The 12,546-nt window shown below is 37.8% G+C and overlaps 1 protein-coding gene across 1 annotated transcript; it reads left to right on the top strand.

The window, feature by feature from the left end:
* The first annotated feature begins 380 nt into the window (after positions 1–380).
* On the top strand, positions 381–2,395 carry LOC132560095 (uncharacterized). The gene is made up of 2 exons (XM_060224750.1): positions 381–1,125; positions 2,369–2,395. Exon 1 carries the CDS (start codon positions 381–383, stop codon positions 1,113–1,115), a length of 735 nt encoding a protein of 244 aa, XP_060080733.1. The 3' UTR covers positions 1,116–1,125; positions 2,369–2,395.
* The last annotated feature ends 10,151 nt before the right edge of the window (positions 2,396–12,546 follow it).

Raw genomic sequence — 12,546 nt, 5'->3', positions numbered from 1 at the left:
AGGATACGGGTATGACAAATGGTCTCTCATCGCCAGAGGGACGGAAAAATACTCCAAAACTCTCGATCTCTATCGACAAGAATCAACAACATATAATTAAACCGAAAAATGTCTCTCCTCGGAATAAAACCACAACCGTGGGGATGTTTCCTCCCATTGCCGAGGAACATCTTCTTAAAACCTCCAAACAGGCCTATCCCCTGTCGCCGAAAACAGTTAACCGAGAATCTGGTAATGTAACATTCAAAGAGGACAACCAGTTAGGTTCTCCACGGGATACAAAGACTGGGCGAAGGACATCAATTAGCAACGGCACCGCTCTTGTGCGAAAGGCATCAATGAAAGGAATGGGCAAGTTCTCGACGATTCTTAAAGCAAAGATGGCTTTCAAAAATCATAGTAAGAGGCAAAAAAATAATCCAGTTGTGGAAGAAGATGAAGAATTAATTATAGAACTACCCAAGGAGCCCCGCTTTTCCACAACGATGTCACCAGAGGCACAATATGCCATTATGAAAGGGTATGAGGATACAGTGTATAATTATCTCTGTAAGAAGTATCCAGAACAAAGGCCGACCCTACGGAGGAACAAGACACCCGTTTCGAAAGTTGAACTTCGTAACAAAACGGAATCGCGCAATGTACTTTCTAGCGAAGATCGGGATTCACACAATGAACTTCCAGTAAAACTTGACTCGGAACGTGAGGAGAGTGATGCAAGTTCTCAAAGCTCCTCCAACAATTCCCCTCTGATAGAGCAGTCATTTGTATTCCCTCCTCGTTCAGCAAATATGTCGAGACGAGCATCTTTGCCTGCAACTTCCACACGTTTTAAGAAGTTTGGTCGATCTGGAAGCCTTGCCTCTTCACCTTCTTTACCTGTTGACCAAGACTTGACTCGTGCGAAAAGTTTACCTAGTGTTATCCCACGGGAAAAGCAGTTAGTCCTGTCGTATCGTCTCCAAAGTGCTATGGACATCCTAGATACCGTTCGCGACGGATTGGGTGACAACTACACATCACCAAGGATCAGAGCCAGTAACAACAAAATGATCAAACCGGTGCTGGACTACAATAAGTGGACCGGCGTCTGGGGACGGGAGTTTAACGTTTAACAAAAACTCGGTACGTATTAATGTCTTTTTTTTTTATGTTAAATCAATTTATATTAACGACACAGCTTTTGATGTATATACAATAACGTTTTCTTATATATATATATATATATATATATATATATATATATATATACAGATATAACTTATTATAATTAATACCATTTCACAAATGTTAAGTAACTTATGACGTCTATCAGAAATTCACAATTGCTCCGCTAACAATTTATTCTTCGAATTAATAAAAGCGTAATAAGTCCCCTTGTCTATTTAAGTGTTCACAATACTCTCATGATTATGTATTTTAAATTGGCCGTTCTCGTGATTCAACGCGAGGTTTTGTATTAGACAAAGTAGCACGGACCTACATTTTACAATTCTGGTAAATCAGACGATAGCTTATCTGAATTATTGGTTTGACTTGACAAGAGTGCGTCCTGAGAATACATCTACCGAACTCTAGTGTGTCATGCGTGTCAGTTACGCTAACGTGTTCTGGCGTCATGTCATGCTATGGGGTTTAGTTTAACAAAGTCATGATATAGTTGTTTCAACTCCACGAACGCACGAAAGCACGCACTAACTAACGAAAGCACGCACTAACTAACGAACGCACGAAAGCACGCACTTACTAACGAACGCACGAAAGACCACACTGAGTAACGAACGCACGAAAGCACGCAATGACTAACGAACACACCCACTGACTAGTGAAAGCACGAAAACACTAACAAACTAACGTACGCGCGAAAGCACGCACTGACTAACGAAAGCACGAAAACACTCACAAACTAACGTACGCACGAAAGCATGCACTGACTAATGAAAGCACGAAAACACTCACAAACTAACGTACGCGCGAAAGCACGCACTGACTAATGAAAGCACGAAAACACTCACAAACTAACGTACGCACGAAAGCATGCACTGACTAATGAACGCATGAAAGAAAAGCAAGCTTTAGTTTAGATAATGATTAAGAATTAATTAGTTGTTTTACAATACTTCGTTACGACGTTATATGTATAAGTGTTAATATATTAAATGCTACCTAGACTTTAATGTAATTCAAACATTTCGGTAATTTTTATACGTATTTGATATAATAAAACACGTTCATATAGATACGGTCGTATACCACTTTTAAATATTAATCTCTATACTATATTTAACTTGTATCTAAATCATGCAGACCGTTTACTCATTTTCGATTTTGATGTAATAATTGATATTCAAAACAATTTCTGTTTCAGAAACAAAATAATTTGTATACTAGATGCAGAGAAAATATACCATTTGCCACACCAGGCAACATATTCTAATTCTTCATAATGAACATGGAGTTGACTTGAGTTGTCGGTGACCACTGTGATGTAAAGTCTGGTTCTCTCTAACATCAGTTTATATGGGAGATAAGTACAGCCATCAAGGCGAGGGAGTATCGATAGCCGTTTCTACATGATTTAGGAAACACATCATTGCAGTTCTACCGAACCGTTTACTGTGATATCTCACTGTATTTCTGCATGTTTTCTAACGGTTTAAGACATGACAGCTTGATTTTCCTGAGGATTCTTGTATGCGTAAAATTAACACGGGCTGCAGGGAAGGAAATTTCTCATCATCGACTTTCTGAAATCCTTAGAGCATGTTTCTTTGCTCTGAACTTGTAGTGCTTATGGAACAACTGACTGACCCAGACGGTCAGAAAACATTTCCATGTGAAATGGAATGGTGAAACTTTCTCTTAGAGTTTTAGTTCAATATTTTAATGACTTAAACATCATTTGTATGGATTTTTATCTTTGTACTTTCTCTCTAGAAATAAAGTTTTTTTTGTAATTCTATTAAAATGCATTTTCTTTTATGTTGATATCATATTTCATTGCATTGCTGTCGGAAGTACATGCATTTTAAGTGTATTTTTTTTATATCGAAAATAAAGATAGATTTTAACAGGAGAATGCTTATATCTGTCTGAGGATAAAGAATAATCTTAATCATGAAGCAAGCTTAAACGGTTCCAAATCGACGAGACCCGGGTTCTGTTCCAGGTGTGACTGGTAACCAAACGAAGGTGTGCATGGCTCAATATCAACACGTCAAATGTCATTTTTTTTAAAAATTCTATTTATTAGTCAAGCAAAGTTGCCGAGAATCAAACGGAGCGTTGTATGAGCAAATATAAACATCGTCAGAACAAAGGTCAAGATTTCATCATTTACTTATTTCTGTTTTTGTTATGACATTACGTAACAAACGTGATTGGAATGAATGAAGTCTCCGGGTATTTATAATTATTATAACGATAGTACAGGCAAGGTAATGTCCCGTTTTCCCTTACTGATGATTTTTCTGTTATCATGTACAAACCCAGAAGATAATCTTTTTCGATCATTTTTCGATTTTCTTTTGTCATTTTTGTTCTACATCTATATTCTCTGTGGTTTCTCCAGCATTTCCCCCCCCCCCCCCCCCCCCCCGTTTTGTCCTACAGATAAAGTCTCCACTGTTTTGTCCTACAGATAGAGTCTCTATGGTTCTCCAGCACTTTTCCCTGTTTTGTTCTACAGATGTACTCTATGGTTCTCCAGCACTTTCCCCGTTTTAGCCAACAGATATAGTCTGTATGGTTCTCCAGCACTTTCTCCCTGTTTTGTCCTACAGATATAGTCTCTATGGTTCTCCAGCATTTTCCCCCTGTTTTGGCCTACATACATAGTCTCTATGGTTCTCCAGCACTTTTCCCCTGTTTTGTTCTACAGATGTACTCTATGGTTCTCCAGCACTTTCCCCCTGTTTTGGCCAACAGATATAGTCTGTATGGTTCTCCAGCACTTTCTCCCTGTTTTGTTCTACAGATGTACTCTATGGTTCTCCAGCACTTTTCCACTGTTTTGGCCTATAGATATAGTCTCTATGGTTTTCCAGCGCTTTTCCCCCGTTTTGTCCTACAGATATAGTCTCTATGGTTCTCCAGCATTTTCCCCCTGTTTTGGCCTACATATATAGTCTCTATGGTTCTCCAGCACTTTTCCCCTGTTTTGTTCTACAGATGTACTCTATGGTTCTCCAGCACTTTCCCCCTGTTTTGGCCAACAGATATAGTCTGTATGGTTCTCCAGCATTTCTCCCTGTTTTGTTCTACAGATGTACTCTATGGTTCTCCAGCACTTTTCCACTGTTTTGGCCTATAGATATAGTCTCTATGGTTCTCCAGCGCTTTTCCACTGTTTTGTCCTACAGATAGAGTCTCTCCAGCACTTTCCCCCTGTTTTGGCCTACATATATAGTCTCTATGGTTCTCCAGCACTTTTCCCCTGTTTTGTTCTACAGATGTACTCTATGGTTCTCCAGCACTTTCTCCCTGTTTTGTCCTACAGATATAGTCTCTATGGTTCTCCAGCATTTTCCCCCTGTTATGGCCTGCAGACATAGTCTCTATGGTTCTCCAGCGCTTTTCTACTGTTTTGTCCTACAGATGTACTCTATGGTTCTCCAGCACTTTTCCCCTGTTTTGTTCTACTATGGTTCTCCAGCAGTTTTGTCACTATTCCTATGGTTCCCTGTTTTCCCCCTGGCCTACATATATAGTCTCTATGGTTCTCCAGCGCTTTTCTACTGTTTTGTCCTACAGATGTACTCTATGGTTCTCCAGCACTTTTCCCCTGTTTTGTTCTACAGATGTACTCTATGGTTCTCCAGCACTTTTCCCCTGTTTTTGGCCAACAGATATAGTCTGTATGGTTCTCCAGCACTTTCTCCCTGTTTTGTCCTACAGATATAGTCTCTATGGTTCTCCAGCATTTTCCCCCTGTTTTGGCCTACATATATAGTCTCTATGGTTCTCCAGCACTCTGTTCATCCGTGTTCACACAATAATATATTGTCCTTCTTTCATTAACAATCAATATAATCAAATGAAAACCCGTGTGTTGACTTGGTAGACGTTATTATAAATGTCGGTTCCTGATATTAATCACATAACGTTGTTTTTAATGATAATTACCAAGGCCGATGGTGACAACAGATTATTCACAATATACAGCAAACAAATAAAAAGCACAAAACAATTAATTCTAGACAAGGTTAGAGGTAACAAATATTTATCTTTTCTCCGCATCAAAAGTCCAAACAGTTAGACCAAATCTCATGCTTACCTATGGTAAACAGAAATACAGCGTCGCGATGACATTTTCCAGAGGTCAATATCTAGGTGTGAATGACCGGACATTAAAGCGACAACGGAAGGCCGTTTTTTGTGGATTTGAGAACGTATTCACATCGATCATGTTTAGCCAATTAATACGTACTTCAACGAGATGGGCGACGACGACGACGAAGACGACGACGACGATGATGATGGTGATGATTCACCTGATAAGTTCAGTTATAACACGTATTTGACATGAAACAATTAGAGAATGTACTTTTCGGTAGATATTATCAAAAGACATTATATCTATTTTAAAAAAAGCTCTTCATTCAACCAACAAATAATAAAAATCGCTATTTGGAGACCCTAAGTACAGAACGGGTAGAAGGAAGTCATATTTTCAATTTCATGAAAATGATTTGTAGTCTGTAATATAATATAGGGCGTCACTCAATACTCGCTCAATATAAGGCTTTTAATCAATTGATAGAATTCACGACTCATTCATCGAGGTTCAGCGACGGCACAATGGATCTCTAATGACTTTTCAGTGCTGATGATATTTCAGATGGAAAGTGTTTTTTATACAACCGAACAACAATAGTTAATATAGGTTGACGAACACTGTGATTAGATTCCTGTTTCATTGAAAGAATTGTGTTAATGGAATTTCTTTATATATATTACATTAATCAGAATTACCTAGCATGGTATACCTGTATCTATTGTTGGGCATTTAATCACTGATATAAAAGAACAGCTCTAATATCCGATTTCACGTGTACTTTTGAAGCCTTGTTTTTTTCTTGATATCACGGACATCGATTTCTTGATTACTGTATAACAAGCGACAAATCGCTGTATACTTTATTTGGTGTTTCATTACTTTGTAGGTACTAATATATACTACATAGATATAAGATTCATATGCTAATCTACACTAAACATTCTGACCTCTATGTCACCTAGAGTATTGAACTGTGACCTCTAATTCAACTAGAGTATTGAAATGTGACCTCTAAATCAACTTGAGTATTGAACTGTGACCTCTAAGTCACCTAGAGTATTGAAATGTGACCACTAAGTCAACTTGAGTATTGAAATGTGACCTCTAAGTCACCTAGAGTATTGAAATGTGACCTCAAAGTCAACTTGAGTATTGAAAGGTGACCTCTAAGTAACCTAGAGTATTAAACTGTGACCTCTAAGTCACCTAAAGTATTGAAATGTGACCTCAAAGTCAACTTGAGTATTGAAATGTGACCTCTAAGTAACCTAGAGTATTAAACTGTGACCTCTAAGTCACCTAAAGTATGGAACTGTGACCTCAAAGTCAACTTGAGTATTGAAATGTGACCTCTAAGTAACCTAGAGTATTAAACTGTGACCTCTAAGTCACCTAAAGTATGGAACTGTGACTTCTAAGTAAGCTAGAGTATTAAACTGTGACCTCTAAGTAACCTAGATCATTGAACTGTGATCTCTACTTCACCTTGGGTATTGAACTGTGACCTCTACGCCACATACAGTATTAAATTCTGACCTCTTTTTCACCTTGGGCATTGAATTCTGACCTCTATTTCACCAAGATTATTGAACTGCGTTTATTGTGATCAGTATAAAGATGATACTATCGTTCTAGTATACACGAACTCTGTAGTCGATTTTATATTTAGAAGAAACCCGCCTTTGTAAAAAGGGACAGATTTCTGCAGATACAAAGTATGAGAGAAATTTTTAGTCGTATCTACGAACTTTAGTGTTCATCATCATGCATCTTCCAGCAGCGCCGATCACATGTTCAACTGAATAACATTTTATTTATTTTCTTGCTGCACTAGGATTTACTTAAACTAGATTCACTTTGAAATACTGAGGAAAAGTGACAAATTACATTTTTTGCTTGGTTCATCATCCCGTCAACAGCCAGAGTCATTTTGAGGCTGGGTCTCCTCTGGTGGCTATATCACTGAACAACATACGGGTGACCCATCGCACGCCAGAGCAATTAGGACAAAGTGTCTTGTCCATGGACATAACCTCGTCAGAAAGAGGCCGTTCCGTAACTTCCTATCAAACACCATCCTCCACGCACCTTCATTCCTCATCCGAGAGTGTCGCGGCCCCTTCCAGGTACCAGTACAGTTGTGATGTAAAAACAGTCAAATTAATCAATTAAACCTTTAAGAACTTGAATAGTAGACTAAAACCTCCCAGACATGCAGAGCATCGCAGACTTCGAATTTAAATCGTGTGACAATATAAAATATTTACATGACAAAGACCCCAAACTTTCCCAATTATCTAAATTACGGAAGCCCTGGTGTTGATTCTCCGTCCCATATCTACGTGTTATCTAATTTTCAGTTGTCAACATATATATGGCGGAAAACGTGATGTTTCAACAACTGTAAACAACAACCTAACTTTTCCCTTTTAAGTTTTGTAGTAATTTCCTTTTTGTGATTTGATCTAAGCTTTCATTGTATCTTAATTATTTTCTGCTTTTGAATTCGTATTTTAATTAATATCTTTAATTCAACACTACCTTCTCAATGGCTTTCCAAAAAAAATGCAAATTATGTTATATTTCCCAACTTACTTGTCACGATGACAAACAAGGATTTCATACGGTGGAGTTTTACTCGATGTCACCACAATTTAACAAGCATACCTGTTGGCAGCTGATTAATTACCATGAATAATTCATGTCATTTTGAAATCGACAACTAATTGATAATTATAATCCGCCCAAGGCCTGGGAGCCGAGGCGGGGCTAACCAATGTCATATTTCAAACATCGACGTTAAAATAAGGATTATCATTAACGAGAAATAAACTGTACAAATATATAATTCATAGATTATAACTAATACCACACCGGCGATCAGTCATTGTATAATTCTGCTTTCAATCTCACACTTTTGTCCACTTGTTAATATTAGGATTCAGCGTATATTATAGCTTGTGACGTTATGTGTGAATGGCAAAGCTATAATTTGTAGGCAATATGAGACTTAAATATTTGTCAAAGATATGTTGAATAGACAAGTCAATATTTCTTTCAAAACGAGCAGTATTCTCATTCCATCTTTTCTGTTGGTCGGCTCTTTATATTCTGAAAGACCACCTGTAGCCTGATATTTACACAATGTCTACTGCCTCCCATCCACACATCGTTCTCTATGCGTCAGATATTAATTGAAAGCCTTTCATTAGTGTTTACAAATGATTTATTTATTTTCAAACTATCATTTACTGCGAAATTTAATAACTCGCTGGTTTTGGAGTTAAATTATTCTTTTATCACTATCTTTCATCATCTTTGTTTACAACCTTCGATTTCTTGTACCCCTTGTAGATTCTTCGTTATATTCTCAACCAAAGCATCACTAAAGACACCTCATTATATTCTCAACGTATGCATCAGTCTGGAATAAACGCACGCGAGACGTATACTCAAATCAGCTGGTTGTTCAATGTTATTAATTACCATAATTAAAACCTTTGGATATCAAGATTTCATCTCCAGTCCACATAAAGTTCATCTTCTGTAATGATCTTTTTGTCTGCTTTTCTGTCCAGTCGACAATTTTTAAACTCATTAGAATAGAAGTTCTCATGACATAATTAGCAGACGATTGCAGTGGACGTTCCGATGACTACACGGTCACCTTCTTCTGATAAATGACCAGTGTGAAGCGTACTAGTGCTAACGAATGTAGTGTGCGAAATGGTAAGGAATCGACCAGCTTTTTAGGCTGTACTATAATCCTGTTTTCAGTAAAAATAGTGTGACGAGAGGGTAAAAAAATTATTGGAAAAAAGTCACAAAATGGTAACAATGTACTGTAGTCGATTCGACGACGCTTTGCTCGACCCCTAACTAGAATATTCCCTGTCAATGATATGACTTTGATGTGGGTAATTCTTTCATTTTTATTATTACATATGAATGTTTAGCATTTCTTTTGTCGATATTTTAAATTCGTCCTGGCACGGATTTGTACGCGTCGACATTAACTTCCTGTTTTCTTTTCGACAAATTAATTTTAAATTCAAGAATTTATTACAGACCTGAAAGATCCGTCATAATTCCTATATATATATATATATATCTACACGTTAGCAGACACTAAATTTGGATTTACATTGAAAAATCAACTGGGACATCTAGCTGTTTAAATCTAGTATAAACTGAATATTTTAACAACTGTTTTAAATCAAACGGTCAGAGTTGATTATTTACTGTTGCTAACACAGATGATGGCGCGCGAGGGGTCTTACAATGGGAGGAACCGTCCATGGAAACCCATATGGCTGGGCAGGCGACTCTATACCATGTCACGTGCTTCCGAGGAATCGAACCCTGGTCGGTTGGGTGTAATGCGGGTGTGTTTCATCCGTCTTGACCTTTTCAATGATGTTAGTGACCGAAGGTGGAAAATATAGAAAAGGGGTGCGCTTAACAAACGTACACAGTATTTATCAAATTGTATATAGGGAACTGATGTTATCATCCATAGGAAATATGACGGATCTTTCAGGTCTGTGTACGAGTTTTACTGTGCCAGAATCCAAACTAAATACCTGCTGTTAATATGTATGTAAAATCAACGTTTGGATATTGTCTCGAGTGCCAGGTTTCGAATGGCCGGGGCACCAATATAGCTGAAAGTAACATCATATAAAAGGTTCGAATGTCTACCATCTGGATTAGCCTCTTACTAACAAATCCGTGTTACATAAACAGAGGAAATCAAAATAAGCTAAACGAATTGAAACCTTATCCCTTATACACATGGACATGTTAGAGCGTAATGAACCGATGTCTCGACGCATAAACTCTTAAGTAAATACCCATATGTAGCAATCGAACGGAAGGTCGAGAACGAAACAGTGCCATTTTAAACAAGGGATGTTTACTCCGAGATGTCGTCGTCGCGAATTATCAGTGAACAATGGATTGGAGCACATAATGTTTTCTGTAGAAAATACAATCTTTATTTTAATTTTTATCACATTAAAACATATTAAAACATTGTTGCTTTTCAAATTTTCTCCTTCGATCTTAAATATAAATGTTTTCTGTAATGATATTATGTTAATTACCATCGTTTAACGAGGAAACCATCCCACCGCTCCTGACGTTTACTCAAACTCATTGTTTCTAACATTCATCCCTTTTAATCAGAAAAGCACGGATTGATCTGTATCTAGGTTCAGTGGGTGTAGAATTTGGTTCTAAAAAGAAAGTACGTTTTTGTGTGTGCTTGTGATTGATATTTATGAAGTACAAGCATTTTTCATTTGTGTTTTCGTGAGAGACATATGCAGCTTTGCGGAGAAATGTGATTTTAAACATGTGTATATATTAGATTGTGATATATAGCCAAACAGCCACAAAGAGCCTAGGTGTTGGAAACAAACGTTGATATGCGCCTCGAAGATTTGTTGTAATCGGGGGCTTTAAACATTAGCTTGTCTCCCTTTAATTTTTAATTGCAAGTTGCAGCAATTTTTTTCTGAGGCAATGCTAAGTCTTCATAATTGACGTTTGAATGTCATGCGATTAATTAAAACAATTTTTTATTGTATCTTATCCCCCCTCCAAAAAAACAAAAAACAAAACAAAAACAAAAACAAAAAACAAAACTATATGGACATTGGCACTATGAATTGATGGTAGAATTGAGAGAACAGAATAGTTTTGGTTGGCAGAGAATTGTTCTGTTGGACAATTGTGCGCTAAATGCAAGGGCTTACTGTTGCCTGTAGCTGTCTGTAAGGAAAAGTTCTGGCTTTAGCGGGTGTACGAGTTTTCTGTTTCCTGTAAGCTGTCTATAAGGACGGGTGTACGACTTTTCTGTTTCCTGTAAGCTGTCTGTAAGGACGGGTGTACGACTTTTCTGTTTCCTGTAAGCTGTCTGTAAGGAAAGGTTCCGACTTAAACGAGTGTATGAATTTTCTGTTGCCTGTAAGATGTTTGTAAGGACGGGTGTATGAGTTTTCGGTTTCCTGTAGGCTGTCTGTAAGGAAAGGTTCCGACTTAAACGAGTGTATGAATTTTCTGTTGCCTGTAAGATGTTTGTAAGGAAAGGTTCTGACTTAAACGAGTGTAGAATTTTCTGTTTCCTGTAAGCTGTCTGAAAGGAAAGGTTCCGACTTAAACGAGTGTAGAATTTTCTGTTGTCTGTAAGCTGTTTGTAAGGACGGACGTATGAATTTTCTGTTGCCTGTAAGCTGTCTGTAAGGAAAGGTTCTGACTTTAGCGGGTGTATGAATTTTCTGTTTCCTGTAAGCTGATTGTAAGGAAAGGTTCCGACTTAAACGAGTGTATGAATTTTCTGTTGCCTGTAAGCTGTCTGTAAGGACGGGCGTATGAGTTTTCTGTTTCCTGGAAGCTGTCTGTAAGGAAAGGTTCTGGCTTTAGCGAGTGTGGGCGCTTTCTGTAGTCAGTAACTGTCTGTATGGAAAGTTTCCGACTAAAAGTTTGAAGGAGTTTTCTGTTTAATGGTAGCTGTCTGCAAGAGAATGTTCTGTTGCGGGTATAAAGATTTTACCTTCGACGGCATTCCATTGCAGGGATTCCATACAGAAATCTTCTCTAAACGTTTTCTCATTGTAGGAGACCCGAGACAGTGCAACAGTACTCCAGTTCAAAGCTCCTATCATCATTTTTATGAATTTATTCCAAAATTGCGACGTACATGTAAGACTCCTAAAGATTGCTCAACTTCGAAGTAAAAAAAAAACATTCCATATGCTGATCCCGTTTTAGATTTCCTGGACAAAATATGGTTCGTAGAATTAGTTTTTCCAGCGTTTGGCTGTGGAGACTGTGCTGGTGATGTTTGATTGTTGTAAAGACAGAGTTTTGTTTTGGGTGGAAGACCAGATCTATTCACATTTAACTGCCGTATTTAGATTAGATGGAAATTCTCGATGTTCTGTATAGCAGCTGATGACATCACCCAGGATTGCAATGTAGAAATGGGGGATAAACAGGAAGGGACACTGGTCTACTCCTTGGAGAAAACAATAACAGATGTGGAGGTTTTCTAGGACAGGAGAGTTCTATAAGGAAGCTGGTAAATATGTTCCTGTGAGACCAAAACTTTTCCGAAACCAATCTATTGTATACCAGATATTGGATTAAAGAACTCGCGTATATCCAAGGAATGTGTAATATCTGTTACTGACAGAAAACAGACGATAGGATTTTTTGTTAACAGGGTGAACTTTAGCTTGATTCCAGTCATAGGGTACGATTCC

The sequence above is a fragment of the Ylistrum balloti genome, unplaced genomic scaffold, assembly GCF_031769215.1.
Source record: "Ylistrum balloti isolate Yb309-2 unplaced genomic scaffold, AGI_CSIRO_Ybal_v1 Utg369666, whole genome shotgun sequence".
NCBI classification, from domain to species: domain Eukaryota; kingdom Metazoa; phylum Mollusca; class Bivalvia; order Pectinida; family Pectinidae; genus Ylistrum; species Ylistrum balloti.
This window is presented reverse-complemented; position numbering and strand designations above follow the sequence as displayed.